This window comes from Stylophora pistillata, chromosome 3 (genome assembly GCF_964205215.1).
Source record: "Stylophora pistillata chromosome 3, jaStyPist1.2, whole genome shotgun sequence".
Classification (NCBI taxonomy): Eukaryota; Metazoa; Cnidaria; class Anthozoa; order Scleractinia; family Pocilloporidae; genus Stylophora; species Stylophora pistillata.
The window spans coordinates 5,697,997-5,721,486 of NC_142521.1; the positions used below are offsets into that span (position 1 = coordinate 5,697,997).

General features: G+C 37.0%; 1 protein-coding gene across 1 annotated transcript in view; it reads left to right on the top strand.

Annotated features, from left to right (window-relative positions):
• The window catches only part of LOC111339998 (uncharacterized), a 30,494-nt gene continuing 7,004 nt past the window's right edge, over window positions 1-23,490 (top strand). Inside the window, exons 1-34 of the mRNA XM_088754560.1 lie at window positions 1-163; window positions 294-391; window positions 4,291-4,344; window positions 5,452-5,511; window positions 5,868-5,989; window positions 6,566-6,684; window positions 7,330-7,400; window positions 7,570-7,643; window positions 8,430-8,505; window positions 8,682-8,770; window positions 9,598-9,692; window positions 10,345-10,431; window positions 10,761-10,821; window positions 11,575-11,617; window positions 12,156-12,233; window positions 12,903-12,979; window positions 13,200-13,239; window positions 13,451-13,521; window positions 13,795-13,864; window positions 14,426-14,507; window positions 14,613-14,703; window positions 15,206-15,260; window positions 15,374-15,477; window positions 15,794-15,862; window positions 16,175-16,243; window positions 16,486-16,570; window positions 17,051-17,152; window positions 17,279-17,407; window positions 18,006-18,107; window positions 18,625-18,687; window positions 18,998-19,110; window positions 19,784-19,871; window positions 22,675-22,761; window positions 23,140-23,410. Of these exons, the coding sequence (XP_088610686.1) occupies window positions 124-163; window positions 294-391; window positions 4,291-4,344; window positions 5,452-5,511; window positions 5,868-5,989; window positions 6,566-6,684; window positions 7,330-7,400; window positions 7,570-7,643; window positions 8,430-8,505; window positions 8,682-8,770; window positions 9,598-9,692; window positions 10,345-10,431; window positions 10,761-10,821; window positions 11,575-11,617; window positions 12,156-12,233; window positions 12,903-12,979; window positions 13,200-13,239; window positions 13,451-13,521; window positions 13,795-13,864; window positions 14,426-14,507; window positions 14,613-14,703; window positions 15,206-15,260; window positions 15,374-15,477; window positions 15,794-15,862; window positions 16,175-16,243; window positions 16,486-16,570; window positions 17,051-17,152; window positions 17,279-17,407; window positions 18,006-18,107; window positions 18,625-18,687; window positions 18,998-19,110; window positions 19,784-19,871; window positions 22,675-22,761; window positions 23,140-23,410 (2,935 nt within the window). The 5' untranslated portion in view covers window positions 1-123. The remainder of the gene's footprint in view (window positions 164-293; window positions 392-4,290; window positions 4,345-5,451; window positions 5,512-5,867; window positions 5,990-6,565; window positions 6,685-7,329; window positions 7,401-7,569; window positions 7,644-8,429; window positions 8,506-8,681; window positions 8,771-9,597; window positions 9,693-10,344; window positions 10,432-10,760; window positions 10,822-11,574; window positions 11,618-12,155; window positions 12,234-12,902; window positions 12,980-13,199; window positions 13,240-13,450; window positions 13,522-13,794; window positions 13,865-14,425; window positions 14,508-14,612; window positions 14,704-15,205; window positions 15,261-15,373; window positions 15,478-15,793; window positions 15,863-16,174; window positions 16,244-16,485; window positions 16,571-17,050; window positions 17,153-17,278; window positions 17,408-18,005; window positions 18,108-18,624; window positions 18,688-18,997; window positions 19,111-19,783; window positions 19,872-22,674; window positions 22,762-23,139; window positions 23,411-23,490) is intronic.

A 23,490-nucleotide genomic window follows, 5' to 3' on the forward strand; every position in this document is an offset into this window, starting at 1 on the left:
TATGCTTGAACAGGAAGGAGACATGAATGTGTGACAACAGGGTTCAGATTTTTGCTCCGTGTTTAGATTTACCTTGACAGCGTTGGACGCTGAATTTCACAGCGCATTTGGTCGAAAAAAGTCATGGGGGATGATTCCGCAGAAATAGAGCCCGGTGTTTTAGGTACCAGTGATATTTATAATGCAAAATTTTTCTTTCATGCCGCGACAACTTCCGTCAAGATTGGATGCTTCTATATCAGTTTGTTCACTGAGAGCTAAATTTGGATGCGTTTATGCGATCATGTCCGCAGAAAATGTACAGTTGGCTATCAGGAGGAACATAGAATTAGCCTTCATCAAGAAAGGGAACATTGAGTTCAGGGGGGACCGCTCAGAGGCTAGAATTTTGGTGAGTATTTGTCAAACAATCACGATGTTTCGTATAGACACTGGCGAGAGGGTACGGTTTCTTTACATGAGTGGATTCATTTCCTAACTAGAGATATTCGTGTCTGTTTTGTAACCATTGTTATGTGTTCGTGGTAGATTTTATGGTTTTGAATTATAATTTTGTTCCAGTGATTGTGTTATGGACCTTTAGTCCGGCCAATTTGTTCAGTCAAAACATTCCAGCACTTGCAATTGTTCTCATCACAAGCGATCACCGTGGGATTGCTCAGCGATCTGTAAACTTTCTTTTTGCTTGTCACAGGCAACAGGAAAGCTGATAATATCTTGTTGATTTTATCGAGAGCTTTACTCCAGCTTTCGGTTTTTGGCTTTTCGAAATTTTTCTCCTTATAGTTACTTGGCATTAGAGCAGATCATCGGCTGTAATCTTGTGATTGTAAACCTAACAATATCATGAGTGGTTGGTTTCGTTTGTGTGGAGTCCAATGTATCCAACTTGGGGCAGACAAATTCCTTTGAGCGGAATATTCCACGAAATTCAACTATTCAGTTATTTAATTTAGTAAATGACCTTTCGATATATTTTTAGTTTCGATTGCTACGTATGGATTGTTTTGACAAAATATTGTACGTCTTCACTTTATTTGATTTGATGGACAATCAACAAATTATATTTACAGACAATGATTATGTTAGGTGTGAACTGAAACGGTACACATTTCATGTACAATATTTGTATCTACTTCAGCATGTAGAGCTTTGTAAGTTTAAAGCAGTTCTTTCAAAATAAACGAAATATAGCTAAAGGTTTTAAGTTTGATCTCGCCGATATAAACAATTATGTGAACTTGCTGCAGTGATATTGAGTGTCTCTGGGTCTTTCATTTTTGGATGATATAGGTCTTTCTCTCCTTCTAATTGTGTGACACAGAAATAAATAACATTTACATGAGTTCTTTGAAATAAGTGAGATTTCTCGCAGAACTGCAAATGGATAATAACCTCGTCTAGCAGAAACCATGTGTTTGGAATTGAAAGAGAAAATGATGTGTGTGTGAATTGAGCAACCCTGTGCAAGGGACTTGCCAACTATTATGCCCTGGCCCAGATGCCAAAGTATTTGCAAGCCATTACCTTTGCCCCCAATTTTTTTTTTTTTATTTCAAAAGTTAGAACTTTTTAAGTGTGATCCTCTCACTTTGGCTTATGTTTGTGTACAAATTTTATTGTGCAACAAAATCTCTTGGGTAATCTTAATTTTGTTGGACTAATAATTCTTTTGAAAAGGAATAAGAAAAAGAGAACTCTACTGGTTGAATGAGACTGACAACCTTTTCAAATGACTAGTAGTCTCTGAAATAAAAGATTTATTCAGGAACAGTTTTTCAAATCATGAGTGTCAGCCAAAATGTTACAGTGGATAATAACAACAGCATACCAGTGTATAAAATTTGTTTCATAATCTTTTGTTGTTATACATTTGTTTTTAAGTGCTTAAAAAAATATAGGTAATGGGAATCACAAGTCTGATATTAATCTTAAATGTGTTAGTTTCAATTTGTTTCTTATACAAAAAAATTTTGGGCCTGACATCAAACTCTAGATTATCCTCTGTCTACTTCAAAACTTATAAATGGTAGTAATAGCTTCTATTGGTTTATCAAAAGATTCATACATGTAGAGAAAAATCATTCTTGAAGTTTAAATGTCACACAAGGAATTGGGGGTGCGATACTATCATTTTAGGGGAAACTGTATCTTATTTCTCTTTAAAATGGGATGAGTTTCTATAACGATATCTTCAACCTTTCTTCCAATATCTGATTTAATTTTTAATGGCAGTGAAGTCTGTTTGTACTTGTTACACTTGATCCTCTTTGTTCTTCGTACTTTAATGGAGCATGGTACTTTTGGTAGTATTGCTGTTGTTAGCTCATTTACTTGTCAATTTTTCTTACAAGGATGATAGTGCAGTATGCATGTACTTATATTTTCAATGTTAATAAATTCTCTGTCCTTGAGCCTTAAATTGGTGATAGTTTTGAGGATCAAGAATTGATTTTTGGTTTGGGACTGTCAACTTACTTTTGAGCTGTAATTTTCTGTTAAATAATTCAGTTTCATTGTCAAAAACACTTGATTTTGGTACTTATGAGTCTTGATTTCCTTGATTAGACAAGGGGTGTGAAGCTGGAATTTTTACATGGCTTAGTCAGATTAACTACTCATATACATACAGTCTGTGCACATTCAAACCACGTTGCAATGAGAACATTGCCTGTTACAGGGAAGAATGGGTTTGATATGACACCTGTTGAAGAGTCTAGAACATTAATTTTTATTTGGCACAAATGCCAATGATTTTGTAGCAGTGTATGATGCTTAAAAAATATGTTAATCAAAAACCACCATAATTTGATTTTTAGAGGTAAAATGTGAACAAAGTAAAATAATTAAGAGTGACAGAGTATATCAGTTTGTTGAGTGTATCAGTTTGTTGAACATTTGCTTGCAAAGGCAGATAAATTTTCTTTTCTTTATGGGAAGTTTCAGTTTTCAAGGGTTTATGTCTGCCCTGATGTGTTTGCACCAATTCTCTTCAATACTGTGTGTAAGTTGTAGATACATTGGCGATATAGTAGAGGGTATTTTGGTAGTTAGAATGTACCTTAATTGTTATCCATTTCTGTTGTGAAGGGCATGCAGTCCTGAGGAGGTTAAAGCAAATTTTCTTGTAATGTTCATATGATTTGTAGTTTTTCATCTAGAATGAATCAAAAAAGGCAAAATATAAGAGAGAAGTGACTGTTGTAAAGAGGTGGCTATTGCTTCAACTGCAATTTTTTTTATCAGATTTGATCTTGTAGTGAATCAACAATTCAGTTACGGATTCAATGTGTCAGAACTTCAATTCCTGAGTCTGTGCTGCTATTCTTCCTGAGGGCCTCTGCTTTTATCAGCTTTTACTTTATTACATACACTAAAAGTGACAAAAAGACACCCCTAGTGGGCAAGTATAGTGCATGTACACTGTATATTCAGCTGCTCATTCCTTTGCATTGGCTAATGTATGCAATTCATTTTTTAAGCTGATATTGATCATAATCAGCTCCTTGGGAGGGAACAAAAGGAAAAGTTAACAAGGCAACTTATTTGTCAAGCTGTTGGGTTCTGCCATAGCATGGCTGGGAAATTTTAATTGGAGCAGAAATTAGTTTTGCTGTATTCCTTTCTTTTCAGTTGCATGTCTCATGAGGCCGCTGGATTGTAAATCTATATAGAGGAAATAGTTTAGTTTGCACATACTTGTGTTTAGATACAATTCAGAAGATGTAAATTTGATGTATATAGTGTTATTGACCAACCATGAGGTCAAGATTGCTGGATATTGGCCAAGTTCTTGTTTTGCATTTTTATGGACAGAGACAAAGTTGAAGGTCCGTGAACATGCAAAAAAGAGCAAGGATAATATCCAGCTGTCTTGACCATACAAGCTAAGTCACTGAATGATTTATTATATGGCATAAAGATTTTTGCTGTAATAGGAATAAAAAAAGAATTTAAGTTGTTTATTTCAAGAGCTGGGAAAGAAAGCCAGTTGTGTTTCTAGCACCATAAACCCATTAGAGTCATTTATGTTTTCTTTGTTATGACTGCTTGAAAATTATGAACTTTGTAAGTTCCCTCCACACGATATTATTCTTGCATGGGATCATAGCAGACAATCCTGAACTGGCAAGATGGGCCCATCTTGCCTGCTTGGGTAGCCAATCAGAACTCAGGATTCACTTCATATTTCCCATGTGGGCTGCTTTTAATGATGTTTCTTTTGTTTGCATGAAAATGATAACTTGAGGTATTGTTGTTATTATAAAAACAGTTCTTATTTATTTTCAGGCTCTCTCAGTACATCGGTTCTATGTCCTTACCAGCACCAAGAATGGCTGCAAGGTACTATAATTATAATAATTGTTATTATGAATAATATGGACATGTACAGTGTACGTGCAAATATTAAACTAGTAGCCAGGATGAATCAAATTTTTAATATTCATATTTACTTGTAACTATGGGAGAAAAAAAAGAGTCATCAGTGTAGAATGATTTTTCTCGATCTTTAATTCCTTTCTGCAATGCATGTAATGACTCAAGGTAGTACTGGTATTTATTACATCCATTTTGAAATCACTGGTGGTCCCTGTAATCTGATTGGCTCTAATTGGTGCGATTTATTCACAAATCTCATCCATTTTTTACTCTAAAATTACATCATTTTACGCTTGACTGAGTTTTTGACACATGACGTCGGTCTTTCTGTTTTGCATACAAAATAAGATGTAAAAGCGTTTCCGGTTCTGCTTTTTATTTAAAAACTGGCTCAGTACTGCATCAATAAAATATTTGAATTGACCAAGTCCTGTATTTGGGCGATTTCAAAATGGATGGAATAAAGTGGTAATTGAACCTCGTGTCATGCAATTTTGGTCTGAAATCATACTTCTGATTTCAAATCACGCGTATGATTTCAGCCCAAATTGCACTCCACTCAATTCAATTACCATTATTTATTTCCTCTCATACAGACTAGCAAAAAGATACAGCAATATGTTGACCTACCAAATCAATTTTGATTGAATTTGAATATGTGAAAATACATTATATGTACTGTGGTTTGATGAAATGTATGAAAGTGATTCTTGCAATAATATTAAAGCCTACTTATTATGGGGTAGTAGTGGAAATAATTAAGGCCTGAAAAAAATTCAGGCCAGTGTGGGATTTGAACCCATGACCATGACCAAATCAATTTTGACTGGTCTCTCAGAGTTACTGAATGCTTCAGTGACTTTTTGATAATTGCAAAAAAATTGAATTGTTATGTAGTGAGAGAATCATTCAGTTATTGTGTTACGTCAAATTATATTTATTTTCTTTATAATTAGAGATAGTAAAGTACTTTGATGTGCTTTAATCAAATACCTATTTCATTGCAGATCTTTGAACCAAAAATGAACTTGAAAGACACCTTACAGCTACTTTCCTTTTCTATCTTTGTAGGTGGATTTTAGTATGCATGTTTTGGAAATACAGAAAATTGAAAGTAGTAAACCTCTCTTGGTAAGTCGTTTTCAGACAGGCAGTTGCAGACTACGCTAGATTTTTTAGTTAATTCAAATTTATTTCACCAATTGATGAGTGATTCAGTTTTAGCTGAACTTCAAGCAACACCCTCTAGTAATTGTAAGATTCGGTCTGTTTCATTATAATTGTAATATTAGTGTGACATCTGGTCTAATCTTTGAAAATAAAGAAATAAAAAAATTATTTGAATTCATACTTTTTAAATGCAACTTAAAAAATTAATTATGAATTAATAGATACTTTTGATTTTTAACTAAGTGCTGTTTCCAGTTAATACCCATGTGTGATATTTTGATGTAGATACAGTGAAACATTTGATCGTATTATTTCAGTTAACAATGTTATGCGGGGACAAGCCACATTATTTCAGACTTTTTCAACCCAAAGATTGCACAGAGATCATTGCTCACATCTTGGTTGCTCTTAAATCAAACTTTCCGTCGGGTAACCCAGAGTAAGTATAAGATACATTAATTTTAACCCTCAATACCCAGCAAGTATCAAGTAATAAATTCTCCATATTGTTCTCTCTACACTTTCTTTGTTACTGACAAGGAAAATTTATTAAACCCTTAAACTCCAAAGACCTGATTGTTAATTCTCCCCTCAAGCTGCAACACATTTCTTTGTAAACTGGTTATGAGAATTTGGTGTTCAATCAAGGTAACAACTTCTACCTGATAGGTTTGAGTATTCTCACTACCTCTTTGCTGGATCATGTATGGATATTATGGGGAGAAGTTACATGTTAGTCACTTTTGGGAGTTCAAGGTTTAACAACAAAGCTTCTTAGCTTGGTAATCACCTCATTTATTCTCTTGATCTTAATAAATGTTATCTGTAAATGGCTCTGTAGAGGTTTTGTGCCGCAGCCATGTTGGATGGCGGGAACAATAGATTATTTTACCCATGCGAAATTTTTTTCTTTCTTATGCAAATTATTTTGATTGTTCCTGCCATCCAATGTGGCTGCTGTGCAAAACCTCTATCAAGATTTTTGGCAGGTATGAATGTTGTACTTTACTTACAGCCGTTCTCTAAGGGTGGTGTATGGACCGCCAGAAGAGAGTGACATGAGGCAAGAACAGGTGACCACACTGGCCAACAACTTGCGGAATACAGGAGGAGATGTGGAGATTGGACCTTGTGGTGAGCTATAATGAACTCTATTTGAATGAATTCCTCATAATGTTCACTGGATGTAAAAGGAATTGAAGAGATGAAGTCAAAAGTTTACTGTAACTATTACTAACAGTCTGTGTATTGGTAGAGGGGATATTAGTTTCTAAAGAGACTGTGGTGCTGTGTTAGTGGGGGTAACAAGGTAATTTGGTTCTATCAACTAAGTTGAAATTGTAAATTGGCCACCATAAAGAGTTAAAAAGCTGACATTTTGAGCATTAGCCCTTCATTCTGATGAAGGGCTAATGCTTGAAATGTCAGCTTTTTAACTTTTTATGGTGGCCAATTTACAATTTCAACTTAGTTGATAGAACCAAATTATTGTGTATTGGTAACTATTTATTTCATAAGACATCAGACAAAGCATCAATATACTGCCTTTAAAACCAAAGGTCATGTGCACACCCTTGTATCAAGGGATACAATGATGTTATTATTACTGTTATTTTTACTATTAATTAATTAATTCTAGAATTTTTGTTATTTATATTTATTTATATAATTATGATTTTAGTTATTTTTGTTTATCTTTTATTGTTATATATTTTTGTTATATAATAATTATGCATAATCTACATGTACCTACTCTACATTTTCTGAATGTCCCTTCAGGTGGATTTTCTAAAGTGTATGTGTCAATGTGTGATTTCTATGGACACCCACATCTGGATGAAGTTGTTTGGGTATGTACTTACAGTGAATAAAAGTTTGCAAATGAATATGGAATTTGTACATTTTTGAGGTATGAACAGTAAGGCATTGCATGGTCATTTTGAGAAGTGCAATGTAACAGTCGCTCATTTTGATCAAGTTTTAAAGCTTTTAATTTATGTTTTCTTGCTGTATCTGTAGGATATTGACACAATTTACTTATCACTCAATACCAAAGAGTTGAACATTCAAGACTTTGACCATCTTGAGCACAAGTAAGTCAGTTATTTTGTAGCATGGTTTGTAGAACATATTTGTTCAAGTCCTGTGCAAATGGCAAAATGCTGGCTACAGATTTCATGATGCTTCTACTGGTTGGTAACACAAAGTAAACAGTCAGAATTTTCAATGTTTTTTTTCATATGACCATCATAGATATGTCATGTAACTCTTAAATTTTCAAGTTCATTTTGTTGATTGAATTATTTATTTACAAGATTTGCCGACAGGCAGGGACACCGCAACAGCTTTTGTGCCAATCACTGCGGGCCCAGTAACCCACCCATTCCACCCCAGGGGAGGACATCCATCACACAGTAATCTCGTGCATGGGATATTAACGTCCCCTACCCCTAACCCTGCAGGAGACAGGACCTCCATTTATTCATCCCTATCTGAGAAGACTAGGATATCTAGCCATTTCTTGATATTATAGAAAGGCAGCATATTCTTCTCAATTATTTTAAGACCTTGAGTGTTGGTCCATCCGGGGCTCGAACCCCGACCTCCCGCACAACAGTCCAGCACTCTATCCATTGAGCTAACCGGGAGGCAGTTAAGGGCAGTGTAATCTGTAATGTAGTGGTTGCATAAAACTTAATGACTCCTTGGGTTTTCATTGAGTTTCTGTTATGGGTCTCTACATGTAACTCTGTGATTCTAGTTAGTGAAAAGAATTATCTATTGCACTGGCACCAGCATTTGTTGTAAATTCCATTGTGCAGTAATGTTTCTTTCATAATAATTTTCTAAAGTTTTACAGCTTTTCTTCAATCTTTCAGGGATTTGGTTCCTTTTATTTCAACTCTTGAGTACAACGATTGGTTCACTAAAGTGACATGTGACTCATATAAACTGGTATGTTTTTATATAATTATACCCGTATATATCTGGAATTGATACTTAAAGGGAAAGAAGAGAGAACTCAGTCTTGTCATGAGGCCATTATGTTTTCTTGTCTGAAAAGAGTGGTAAATGGCTTTTTTAACTTTAATCTTGTTTAGTACATTTTTGATAACTTTTCCTTTCAATAGGGATCAGAAGTCTGCGATGCCATTATCAGAGCTGTGAGGAAGTCCACAACAGTAGAAGAACTAGTACTTGATAGTGCTGGTTTTGGCAGGTACACACTAGATTGAACATGGATGTAAAATGATTTTGAGATGTCATAATCTCATTGTTGTTAAATTGAAATGTAATCTATTGATAATGGTGACATCTTTTCTTTACAATGTATGTTTTACGTAAGGGCAGTATAGACAGTTCTTTGTTCTCTGTATGTATCGTGTGGGCTACAGCTGTCATGGGTTCCAGATGACTTGATTCAACCTGGTAATAATGTAACTGGGAATGATACTTACTCGGCTTCTTGATGCTATAGGGTCTATGCAAAGTCAGGTAGACCAGCAGCTAAACTAGGCCAGATGTCAGAATACATTTATGTTAGGGAGCAAAACAGGTGATAAACTAGACATATTAGATAAGACTGAAGACAGGACTAGAATTGTGAATATACAGACTAGACTATAAATTATATGGACTAGAGAAAAGCCTAGAAGAGAAACCATGCAGCCAAGAATAATGATTAGAGCAGTTGCTTGATTATACTAAACTAGAGGAGGATTAGACCTCATTATGAACAACCAGAAGTGAATGTTAGAATTAGAGAAAAGCATAACCAGACTACACTAGACTAGGCTAGACTAAAATTAACCAGAAACAAAACTGGAGACCAGAGCAGTGTTTAACAGTAGATGTAGGCCAGACTAAAGGCAAGAAAAGAGACAAATTAACCTCGGTAGGTAATTCCAGATGATCAGTCTTGTATTTAAATGTAGAAAAACGCATGACTTGTAATTGTATGTGAGACTGTTGATGTGGTGGTTGCCATTCCTATGTTTTGTTCTGCCTGCTTAATAACAAACCATTCTATGATTTGTGCCCTTTTAGGGATTATTGTCAGAAACTTGCAATGGCTCTCACTTCAAATCCCAAAACAGCTTTGCACTCCCTGAGTTTAAATATGAACTCCATTGAGGATAGAGGTTGGTTTTTAAGTGTTTGCATGCATGGTGATCATGTAATCAATACATGACATGTGGTTGCTTCTTCCTTTAAAAATAAAAAGCAAAGGCATCTCCTACATCAGTTGATGCGACTCTGTTAATTAAGGGTTGTCTTCATGATATAGGGGTGACATTTAGACCAACATGAGTTCTCCCTGGCTCCCTCTCAAAGCTCTGTATTTGTATATGCTCATGAGAAAGTGACATATTAAACCATTGTTGCGATCAAGACCAGAAAATATCATGTGGTGAAGGGTTTTCGAGAAAAGGTTTCTAAGGATTTAATTATGAGGGACAATGGGGGGTACTCACAGTGTGCACAGTTTCTTTCCTCTCATGCAACTTCTTGGTGGACTGAATGGGGTAGGCACATGCAATTTTAGTCAATGTATTATATCATTGTCGGACAGAGGAAGAGACAGGGAGAAAAATAGGAAGTTGTAATTAAAATTTGAAATCAAGTGCACTTGGGTTTGGAACTAATGTGCCAAAGCAAATTTTCCCATATACAGGCTAGTGCATGTTAACGCCCCCTTCAAATTGTAATATGTAGACATTTGCTCACTGATTACACAGTATTTAAGAATTCGCTAACTGATTGTTTATTATGTGGTTCTCTTTCCTTTTAAAGGTTTAACACACCTAGCCGGTGCTTTCAGTAAACTTCCTCATGGTTTGGTCTTTCTTTCTCTTGCTGACAATGGAATCACATCAAAAGGTATATATCTGAATTTTTTGCAAGGCATGGCTGTGTAGTGTAGAAACTTTGGTTTTAATCTTTTATTAGGAACCTTACTCAGAGATTCACAAGATAGCATGATACTATACAATTAAGTTAGCAAAACTATTCATACTCGCATTATTTGAAGATTGTGTTGGGTTAAAAGCTCCTTTCAACATCACCTTGCACTTTATAGGCAGTCCAAGTGCCGGCTATTTCATGTTAGCTTCCCTCTCCCTCTCAATCTGATTTGCCAGGGTTGCTTGCCAATTCTGCAAAAAGGAAAACATCTTTAATTGACTGGTTTTGTTCTTTTATATTTTCAGGGGCTTCTTCTCTGGGTCAGGCCTTAAAAACAAGCAAATATAATGAAAGCTCTTTGCAAAGGTATGAAACATGTACTTTAACAGGTGAACAAAATTTTGTTTTTAACTGAAGTTAGTTAATAAAATAAATAATGATTTATTTAAAGTCAATAATTTAGGAAGTGGTTGCCCAATCTTCTAAGTGGGTGGCTCATGACACTTGACTCCAGATTGAATTGGAATTTGGAATGTTGGTTTTTGTGGAGGGAGGAAACTGGAGGACCAGGAGAAAAACCCTCAGAGCTAGGACAAGAACCAACAACAAACTCAGCCCACAACTGTGATGCCAGGTCTGGGAATCAAACCTAGGCCACAGTGGTGGGAGGCGAGCACTCCATCACCACTGCGCCATCCCTGCCCCTGCTCCCCTTAGTTGTTCTTTTTCATCAGTTTATTTGTAAGTTGCAGAACTTTTAAAGTAAAGGGTGAAAAGATCAAGGCTTAAAAAAACTCTTTGATATGTCAAGTGCCACGAGTTTTTGATAAAAATCCTCAAGAAACTGACTTTACTTTGTGATAATTGTAACAATAAAACAGATCTCACACGAAGTAGTTTGTGGCAGAAACTTGTTGGCTACATGTGCCTCCACTGTCTGTAAGGACATTATTATTTGTAATATTTTTTGTCTGGGAGAGATTGGTGGCCTGAAATGGAATTCCAATTGAAATTTTCAATGCCTCCTTTCCTAGCAGTGATACGAGTCAGTCTTGTATACTGAATTACTATTACTAATTAATTTTGTTTGTTTGTGTATTTTTTTCTTTGGTCATTTAGACTAGATCTGAGCAAAAATCCTCTCAAAGGAGATGGAGTTGCTGTAAGTTTCTTTCCTGGGGTATTAATAGATTCCATGTAGTTGTTTGATTCTCTGTGATAGTGATTTCCACATTCAGTGTTCTTTAGAAGCCCTTATGGCCGGGATTTTCACCAGTTGGTCCTAATGTTTCTCATGCAGGTCCTCTAGAATTAGACAACTTGAAGAAATGGAAGACCTCTCTTTGATCTGAAATAAAATTTAACCTTTGTTGGCTGTTGTTTGTTTTACAGCTGGATACTAGAAAACCTCTGGAGAATACTGCATATGTTATCTGATTCTGCCATTAAATTACAGAACCTCACAGAATACCGCTCTCCAGTGATGTGAACCCCCTGTATAAAGACTGTCATATAAAGACTGTCATTATTATTATTATTATTATTAGATTATTATTATTATTATTATTATTATGCATTGCCTTTTTGCATGCTTCAAAGGAAATAGTAGACATCTGCGCACAGGCAATTAAATGCATTTCGTGAAAGGAACAGGTTTTCTAATGAATTCTTACCTGAAACAGCTTTTTCCTCCTTTGCAGGGTCTGTGTGATTTCTTAGCCAAGCCAAATATGCTGACCCAGTTGGATCTCTCATATACTGAATGTCCTCTTGACCTGGTAAAAATAAATTATTATTTTGTTATTTTAACATTTTTGGTAAATTGGTAAATTTTTGGTAAATCGGTAAATTTGAAAAACAGCTCCCCAAAATATCTGTCGGCCAACAAAACACAACCGAAACACGAGCTAGTGCAATTTTGTGAGTCTTTGAAAAAATTTACTCGTATTGCTAAATCTAAGTAACCAAACTCTTCCAATTTCATCGGAACGAAATGTGTCAGTCAGATACTACACATCAAGTTCACATAAATGACGATAGATATGGCCAATAATGCCTCGCACTCGAAATTTACCTCTATCGCGTGATGTTTGTCAAAATTCATTTTGAGGTAATTGTGAAAGTTCAAACTTTCCAAGATGACAGTCTGTTTACTCATTTCTGAGTTTGTTTTCGTTGTGTTTTCTGTGTTTCGTTCGCCAACAGTCGGCCGACTGATATTTTAGGGAACTGTTCTTCAATTTTACCTTGTAATCAGTATTCTGTCCTTTAATTGCCTATCTTATGAATGTAATTTAACCTATTAACTTTATTTATATGTAATTATTGCTCCAATTGTGTTTTTTATTTTTCACATTCATTTTCACAATCACAGGTCATCACCCAATCTGTTTTGGTTGTATTAATATTACAGTGTTTCCTTATGATGAAATTTGTATCTCTTCCAGTTATTTGGTGCTCTCATCCGAGGCTGCATTCAACACTTGGCAACCATCAATCTGGCCGGTAACAGTTTTACCTCAAAGTAAGCAAATATACAGTGTAAGCGTATACATGTGTAAGTATGAAAAGATGCCGCATCAACAGCAATGTCGGTCACACTATCTGAGAGATTTAAACACAATTGGAATTGTATAATTTTGGAAATTTAACTTTGAATTTTAACTTTCGTAGTGGTATCCGTATGATTCTACTCAATTTTACCATGTTGTTGCTAACCAATTTTTTTTGTTAATTTTGCGCAGGAAAACTAAAGATGTCGATGTTCCACCTTCATTCAAACAGGTAAGATCACTGTTTCATGTAGGGAAAGAGGTAAAGAGGTAAAAAAAAAAGTTCAGAGAAAGAAGACTTTTTTGCTCCTTTTTAAAACTACTGCATCTGTAAATCTAGTGTCCTCTGAGAAATGTGCCGATGTTTTCTTCTTTTTTGTGACATCAAAGAATATTTTCATGGGAACTGACTCACATATTGTTGATGGTTACTTTCTTTACAGTATTTTAGCACCACCCAGGCTCTGAAATTTTTGGATGTGTCAGACTGTAAGTTACATACTGACGCCATCAGGTTAGTGCTAATTGATGACAGGGGAATTAAGTACTTCCCTAAACACCAATATCCTCATTTCAATTTGATTTGAAAAGGATAGATTTAGAATCATTGGGTACGTGTGTATGCTGCCAAACTATATTAACTTAATTATGTTTAGATTAATGAATTAATTTGGGTTTAAAAATGCGCAACGAGAGATGGTTAGATTGTGGATATAGAAAGGATTACAAAATGTTTAAGGAAATTCGCTTAATACGTTATTTCAACCTCATTCCTTATTTTTTGTAGAGCAATTCTTGAAGGACTTCGTGAAAACGGAGTACTTTGTGAAGTTGAGCTTAACCTAAGCAACAATGAGGTATGTTCAGCAAATCATGGCTGTGGTTTTATAACAGTGTGAGGTTGAAATTTTGGCTTTTTGTGTTTACTGTTTTTCCTAGTTACGGCAATTTTTGTCTTTTTAGTCATCCACTTAAGGGGTGAAAAATTTATGCAAGAAATTTTGACATTTTACCCAACATACATCACTAATAATACTGACACAAAAAAAAGTGACAAAAGACATTTTCGTCACTTGAAAAATATTCAAAAGAGTGCTTTTCGATGCAGAGTTATACAACCAAAATCAACGTAATGGCAACGGCTAATCAGAAGAGGAGAACATGTCTCTAGAAGCCAATGAGAGCTCAGTGTAAACACGCGTAAACTGCGTCGTCTCAAAAGCGCGGGAAGACGTGAATTACAAAGTCGTTATTGCCTCTAGCTTTGCATTTTATTGGTTGAAGAGGTAGCGCGAAATTTCTAGACCAATCACAGAGATCAGTGACGTAAAACTAATAAAATCCCGGATTACATTCAATGCTCTATTTCTTTTAACAGTGATGTAAATATTATGATGCCGATTTCAATTTATTTGCAGCTCAGAGGTTCTGGAGCGAAAGCAATTGCAGACAATATAGCCCACCTGAAATGTGTCAGCAGGTTGAACATTAGTGATAATGGTGAGTTTTTAATTGACTAATCTTAGCTTTATTTCAGCGATCAGATCTTAATAGGTGAAACTGCTGATCTGAAAAAAATTTTGGAATTGTCTCCTCTAATTTCAGGATTTGACATGGACTTAATTCCGATTCTCGAGAAGCTGTCATCAAACAAGACACTGAGATATCTAAACTTGGGACAGAATATGAAACAAAGGTAAGTTATACACGTTCATTGTAGGAGATACAATAGGTTACTGGAATAGTTTTCTACCAGTAACAAAATTGCCCTTCAGTAATGTGTCAGAAACCACAAAATCTTCGTTTGATGAGATAGAAAAATATAATTCTGAAGAGTATGCAAAAGTATACAAGAATGCTTATGGATGGGGATGATGTGAAAGTTGAAATCAAAATTCTTAAAAAATAACCAAAATAGACGCGACGTTAATTTTTCGACTTGTGTAATCAGTAATAAAGGAGATTTATTTTGTCCAAAACATTTTGGGGGGTTAGTGACGAATGGTTTTTTTTTGTTTTTTTCTTTCTAACCGTAAAATTTAACAAATTTTTTTTCTCGCCGTCAAACTGCAAGATCTGGGTGCTAATTACAGTAACGATATTGTTCAGAGTTTTCCATAGTCCTCTTTACTTGAACTTTTAGGTGTTGTTTGTGTGATCTCTATTTTACATTAAGTACTGTTTCTTATGTCTTTCAGGAGCTCAACTGCAGTTATGGAGGCACTGGTGCAACTGATATCTGAGGAAAATTCAGTAAGTCATGAGAACCAAACAAACAAAGTTACGTTGATTGTTTATTAATTTGATATCTGATTGTAGAAATCAGTGAAATTCTCATGACGCTTTTCCTTGTTTTCCTTTTTCAGCATCTCGAATCAATCTCGTTAGCCGATTCCAAACTTAAACATGACATCATTCCGTTACTAGATGCTCTTGGAACAAATGAAACATTAAAAGAACTTGACATCAGGTAAACCAGCAGCTTGGTTAACCAAGCATGATTTTATATTTTCTGCTTTCTCAATACCACGAAAAAGTTTTAGGAAATGAAGGTCTGCTCTGAGTAACAAGTAGCGACAGCTTTTCAAAATTTGCCAGCACTGGTAGGTCACGTACGCATGGTTGTCCATCTCAAACACCCGTTGGAGGTTGTTGACCGAAGGGTTTCTCGATATCGATCACTGATCAAAAGATCTTGTTCTTCTCAACAAGGTAACTAATAGCATTCACAAACACAGATAATTGCATGTTGAAATTCATCAGCATGGAATGTGCTTGTTTTTCAGTGGAAACCAAATCGGAGACGAGGGAGCACGCATTCTGGCTAAAGCTCTTCAAATCAACAGCAAACTGAGGTAAGGAATGACTTCATCATCCCACTTCCCCTTAGCTTAGCTGAAAATCGTCGCGCCAGACATAAAATATTTGCGAAAAGTTTTTTAGAGCTTTATCAAGAAAAATAAACCCATACGCCAAGGTTTCCTTTCCTGGTGGAATCGGAATTAGTTGAATGATGGTTTGGCTACAAGTTATTCAATTGGTCTCCGTAAATACATCCCTCTCCGTCGTGAACCAAAGCACGCTAGTTCTTTCGTCTTATGACATCCTCGGGGGTGCTTGTCTACTTTTACAAGAGAATACGCTTATAATACCTTGGAACATTTCAGAACACTCGACTGGGACAAGAATGGGACAACTCATAGAGGTGTTGCTGACATTGCAGCAGCCTTGGAAAGGTGAGCATAACTTCCCACTTGATAAACCAACCAAGTAATCCCATACAGCCAATCGCAGCGAAGAACAATGTCACGATCAGCCAAGAAGAACTCAAAGTGAGCACGTGCAAATGGCTGTAAGCGCAGGAAAACGCAAGAGTCCAAGTGGTGATTGGTTTAAGTATTAAGTGATATATTTGTGTGGCGTAATGGTTAAACAGGATCAAAGATATGCTGTTGATGTCTGTGTTTTTATGTTGTAGCAACCACACACTTCTTTCCATGCCCATGCCTCTTCACGATGCTACACAGTCGCTCAAACCACAGACGGAGCAGCATTTGAGAAAGGTGAATATTAATCAATAAACTTTCCGTAGAGCGCTTTTCAGTTCAAGGTCGAAAAACCAACCAAGTAATACCATACAGCCAATCGCAGCGAAGAACAATGTCACGATCAGCCAATAAGAACTCAAAGTGAGCACGTGCAAATGGCTGTAAGCGCGGGAAAACGCAAGAGTCCAAGTGGTGATTGGTTTAAGTTTTCATCTGATTGGTCCACAGAGAGATGCGAATTGTCAGTTGATCAACGATAGCGCGGAGCAAAGCGAATGTAGCACAGTTCGTGACTACTTCCGACATTCCATTTGAAATAGCTGTAATTATGCATTCCATTAGTTTATGTTGCAACCCTTTCGAATTGGCATTCAAGCGCAATGAAATTGAATTTAGTTCGTGTATGAAAAGAAAAGGAAGCAGGGGATCTCGTGGATCTTTTTCCTTTTTGTTAACGTAATGAATGTAAGGATGTCTTGATGTATTTCGTTGTAGATCGAAAAGTTGTTGCTGAGGAATCAGTCTCCGCACAAAGTAGTAACAGAACAGGCCTACAGATTACAACAAGGCTTGCTGCTCACTTCCACACAGCAACAGGTACGTTAAACCACAATATGTTACTCTGTGCAGTTGGGTTTCTTTTATGAGAAAACTAGTACCAGTTGTCGGTCGGTTGATGTGTTTGTTAGCTCCATATTACTGATCGTTCCTCGACTCCTTCAGATGGTAGACCGGCTTGTAGTACAGTTACAGGACCTCGTGAGCGCGCTCCGAACCTCCAAAGATCCGGATGTGAAGAACGAAATTAAAACTGCAAACAATTTTATACAGGATGCAGACAAACTTAAACAGGTGTGTTCACTGTTACTGGGCATGTAATTTAAAGCGTCTTTTCTTTGATAAGTTTTCATCTGGTACATGGAGAAATTGCAACTAAATTTTCTCTTGGTACAGTAGTAAACTTTGGAACTTGGAAGAGTGGCAATTTTTTTGCATGACACGGCAGTTTAGGAAACAATACGATACAATACAATATTTAACGAAGGTGACATTTCAAATGTTTAAGGGGAAATGTACTTCAACAAGTTTTCCACGATAATTGTCGGTGGCAAGTTTCCCATGTAAGGTAAAGAGAGATCAAGACTTGAAAGAACATAAAAGGATTCACAAAAGAGCGCATTTCGATATAGTGTCGTTAAACCGAGCACTAAGGGCCAATGAGAACACAACGTGAGAAAAGCAAACTTGTGGAAGTTCGGGAAATCTAGAGTGACCAATTCACGATTGGCTTAGTTTTGAATGTGATTGCTTGAGAGGATGATGGGAGTTTTCTGGACCAATCAGATTGTGAAATAAAAGAAAAACAAAGCTTTTCCGGATTACTCTCGACACTCAGTTGAAAACTGTTTTATTGTCAACTGGATGTTAAATGATCCTCTGGTTTTAACAGCTGCTACTGAAGTTCCATTTGTGCACAAGTGACAGTGATGTTGAAGCCAGATTTGCTGAGCTGGCAGGGGAGTTTTACAAGGCAGCTGAAGAGAAGATGAAGGTAGATAAAGAAAACGTCCCGCAATTTGACCAGTCAAAGTAAAGTGCAGGGAAGTGTACAGCGCATACTTTTGATTAAAAACAAATATGTATGCGGGATTCAAAATTTTGATAGTCGATGTTCGCTGTGTGGAGACTTGGATTGAGGCCTTTTGTAAATTAAGAAGTAAAGTTTAGTGTGTGGTAACCCTCAAAGGATTAAGAAATATCTATTGATTCAGATTATTTTGGTTTATCAATTTTCCGTTGAATTGATAGACAAAAATTGAAAAAAGAAAAAAATGTAAGTCCCATAGAAGAATTGAGCCCCAGTCTCCGTAAGTTGGATGGTTCATCGCTGAGTGCTGAGGGAATAGCCTGGTTACGAGCAAGTCCTTGTGGCGTATATGCGGCATACTGCGTTATGTAGGACCAACATTAAGCGTCCTGTTTCGACTGAATTATAATTTTTAATCTAAAAATGATGCTAGGGTTATTTGTCTCGTAACGTAGAGGTTTGTGTGTTTGCGTGATTTCAGAATAATATGGATAAGATGATTGATTGTGCCAAAGAAGTTTGTCCGTATATCACCTCCTCAGACGTAAGTTGTATCTATTGCAGAAAAATGTTTGTGTGGTTCCCGAGCGGTATAGAAATGCATCTTCTATATTTCACTGCTGGTTGACCATAACACTCGTACTCTTACAGCCGTTGTGTTATAATAGTCTTGGGCTGACAGATTTACCTTCAGAAGTATGCAGTTGCCTTCAGAGGAGGCCCTCTACACTTTAGCACACAAGCTTTTCTTTGTACAAATCCACTTGGGAGAAGTGGTCTGTTAGCTACCTAGTTTTATGTGGACATGAGAACGCAAGGGGTGTTTTAAATGTTCAAAATCGTGTTGCTTCTAGGATGTTCAAAGCCGTCTACTGGCTGTTGTACAAGGCAAGTCAAGTCTGAATGAAACTTTTGTGGAAGAAGTGATTCTTACTCGAGCTGCAGCTGGTATTGCCAATAGATTAAGGTAAGTGACACTCAACAACCTTTCGATTTTATTATTTAGTCAGGGGAGTTTATATGGATAAAATTTCACTCAAAAGTGGCTTACTTATGTAAAGTTATGTACGTATGTCCCTTAAACTAGTGCGGACAGTTTGTAAATCATGTTTGTTGTGTTGGTAAAAGAAATAGAACAATTTTATATGGGGAATTAAAACGCGAAATAAAACAGCCTAACTGGTTCAGCCTTTTAGGTACTTCCGTTATTAATCACAACAAACAAGCCAGACTTGTCAATTCTTGAACTGGATCCCCAATTTTGATAAACATTCACAATGGTTATTAGGGAAAACTGTTTGAACATACAGTCTCAACCGTGCGGCCAAACCGCTGGCTAATTTTGTGAGCCAGGGATACATTGCCAGCAATATAAAACTGATGTGTGAAAGCAAATCTGGCTTACCTAAAAGAATTATGATTCTCTGACTTGAAACTTCCTTTATCTTTTCAGTGCTTTAACTGAAAGTGAAATATTCGCTCGGTAGTTATCCCTAACCGTTTAGAATAAACCTAAGATTTCTTGAAACATTTCCGTTACCAGTACCGCACCGTGACTCTTTCGGTATTTAGTGAAAACTTGAAATGTGACCAAATAACCTCACCCCACCCCACTTCGGTCCTGTTGTTTTCATTTGCAGCGAAGACAAGCTTACAGTGGCATCTGTCATGGCGGACACGATCATGGAGATTGTGATACATCAGCTGGAAAATAGTGTCAATAAACTGGTGAGTAAAGAGGAGAATAAGAACTAGAACTGTATTTATTTAGTGGGCAATTGAAGGTAAAGAAGAAGTGGTAGGTAGACACTGAGTCGGAGACGAAACCATGTTCTCTCAAAGATCGAAACTTTTCATTGTTACATTTTCGGGTTCTGTCCTCGTGTACCGGTTCACAAGAGCCGTTACAAAAGACCGAACAATACACAACAGCTAACCAATGACTCCTAAACAAAGAAAGAACAATGGTAATTCCCTTGTGAACCGGTACACCAGGACAGAGCCCATTTTCGGTCTTGTTCTCGTTTGGCACTTTGTTTATGTCCACAGTAGACATTAATCCTGCATATGCGTGTGTTCATGTTGTAAAATTTTGAAAAACAAAGGTAACTCAATTTTAGTGGTGACATTGGAATTGCAGCAACTTTTATTTTACCTTGCTCCAAAGAATATTTTTACGATTGTATTTGAGTATTATTTTAATGATAATCGTTACGGTTACTTGCACAGTAACTTGACCCTAGTGGAATTCGCGTAGAGTTGTAACGTTATGGCGTGGTCAACGCATCTAATTGAGAAAATCTACGAGAGGATATTTGTGAAAATCCGTTGTTCGAAGTTTGCCAAGAATGCCAAGTGTTTTGTCGCAAACAAAGGCAGCCGGCAAGGGTGACAAACATACTGAAATTTACGCGTTAGCGAGATTCCTGAACAGGGTACAATTATAGTAACGGAAACATGGTATGGTTATGTCGGATGTGGTTAAAATCGCAATGAAATGACGATGAATCTCTTTATTATTTTTTTGGATTTGCTATCCTTTTGTTTTGGTGAACTGTCTGGTACACTTGTTGGTGACGGTCACTAAATTTCACACCGACATGAACAAGTATTAATAAAGAGGACTCTGGTTGAATAACTGAATATTTGTATCTGGATAAGTCCCAAGGTAGTATAGATCGTTTTCACGTGACGTCACAGAATTAATTTCCGCCATGTTGGTGCACATCCGAGTCACGTGTTTCAGTAAGAAATATATGCAAACAGAGTCCAAAGTTATAATTCTTCTCAGTTCACTGTCGAAAATTATGGCTTCCGAGGAAAAAAAAAATTCTTCGTCTGATCCTGACAATGTTGTTCAAATTCCCCTGTCTGATTACGCTAAAAAGCTGGATGGGAAAGTCAGAGAGCGCTACGTTAAGAAAATCTCGACGATTGGAATCGATCCTGCCTTGATAGAGGGGAAACACTTCGAACCTGACTGTCTTCCGCCGGTTGAATCGACAGATTTACTCTGTTATTTGGTTCTTGAGACCAGCTTTTACACGCAAAAGCAATTTAAAGCCTTTCGTAGTCTGGAAGCTTCCTTGAAACTGTTGCAATGGAAATACCAAAGCGGTAAGCAAGATCCTGCATTGGCATGTTCAGTTTAAGTTTCATTAAAGTGAGAACAAATTCTTGAAACTGTGACAAAGTTGGCGACTTTCTTACAACGAATTTCGAAACATACTGTAGAACTGTTTGCAGGACATCATAAGCAGGCAATCCAGTGTAAAATCTCACCTTCTCGTTGTCATTTGCGAAGTAAGTCTCGTCGAATGTTGGTTTGGCAGTCGAGGTGTGAAATAAATAATCGAACTCCTCAGTTTGAGTAGCTGTCCCTGTTTCAGTTTCCACTTCCATCGCTGAGTCCAAATTGAAAGAAATGTCACTGACCTTTTCCCCTGGTTCGTCAATTTTTTGTCGCTTGGCCTCGATTTCTTCCCTGAGCCGCTTTTCATTTTCTGCCGCAACACGCTTCATCTCACGATCTCTGACCCTCTCGTCTCGTTTCCCGGCAGCTTCTAGATCTGCTTGAAGCTTTTCTGCGGCATCACATTTATTATGGCCTAAATTCTGGGTTGGAATCCAATCTGGATCGTACCTATCCCACACTTTTGCAGCTTTCCCTGAGATAAAATGTCTACCACAGACTCGTCCGTGCTCCAAAATGCTGTCCGTGAGGTCTTTTCGGCTGATGGCAGAAATCCATTTTTTTCGCCTTTCCTCGCTAAGAATTCTTATTTCGTCGCCTTGATTTGTTACAACTGAAGGAATTCTTGCCATATAAACTCCTTTATCACGAACAGTTCGGGTTCCACAGCCAAAAATCGCACACAAAACCATTTTTTAGAGCTCACGCGATACGAGTTCACTGTTTACATGTGCACCAATATGGCGGCCAATTGTAAAGTGGTCACGTGACTGAAAACGATCTATTGTTAGTGCTTGATGGGGATTGTTTTGCCCACATCTACCAGCTTCTCTACGTCCTGTACTGGGAAACTTTTTAACGTGAAGGAAAAAAAAGATTTTCCTTTAGTTTTCATGGCGATTGAGTCGCAAAACTCAGTTAAACACTTTTGTAAACAAGTGAAATATGTAAAACTAGAATTAGTATCTTAAAATTATTTTTCATTTCTTTATCATGTTGTCTTGGCGTTGTAATAAATTATTTGTTTACCAAGCCCGTTCTGTTCAGATGACCGGAGATACACTTTAGCCCTCGTTGTTCATTTGAGTACTCAGGGACCTCGACTATGGTTGACACAACGCAAAAAAATAATTCAAATTTGCTAACATGATAATCATCCAATTTCAATCAATCAATATTCAATCAGGAGCAATTCAATCAATCAATATTTGACCTCTTGCGTGGTCAATAACGCATCCAAAGTGCCGTTTCTGTTTTAATCATGTACCACAAAATCATTAGTACCTTAACAAGACATTTCGCGGTAGTAACTAGTGGATAACAAATATTTCATCACAGGACCTCCTTCTCAGAGAACACCGAAGCAAAATGGAAGATAAGGACACGGAGACTGAGAAGAGCGTTGAAGAAGACGATGTGGCAGCGGTAAGACAGTTGAATCTGGAAATGATATGAAGCGGATTTCGGTCGAATGTCATAAAGCACAATAGTAAATGTAAAGGAAAATTACAGAGAAGCGCGGGAAAGCGACTAAGGTGGAACTTGTTTAAGTTTTGCTCTGATTCGTTAAGAAGGCAGCGGGAATTTTGCAGACCAGTGACAGAGTGAAGCAAGGCAAAACTAGGTTGCTGCTGAATTGCTTTTTGTAACTTGTTGATTGCTGCAGTTGCTTATGTGGCTCATGGATTATCACCACTAGTGTTCGCTTGCGGCGCTGTGTACTTCTCGGAGTTAAGAATTAACTTCGCTCCTCGCCACGATTACATCATTATTGATTTTTTTCCCTTTTTTTTTTTCTTGAAGGCGGCTCGCAAAGCTCGTAATCGCTTGAGCGCGGCCCAACTTACTGTGCCTGCAGGGGCTGGAACAGAGGGGGGTGGAAGGAGCCACAAGAGAAGACCCACAGTGAACAGACGGCCAGCATCCAACAACAGGCTGGTCGAGGAAGACGAGAAGGTCGTCAAGGAAGTCGAGGATAAGGTGAAAACAGGGGAAGAAGAAGAAAAACGTCAAGTAGCCAAGGATGAAGTTGAAGGAAAGTCGCTGCCTCAAGGGGTCGTCCCAGTCAAAGCTGGTGCGTTAGCTGTTTGTTTTCCACAAGGGTTAATTTGTTATTCGGACTTTCCAAACGAAATGCTCTAGTTGAAATTGGTT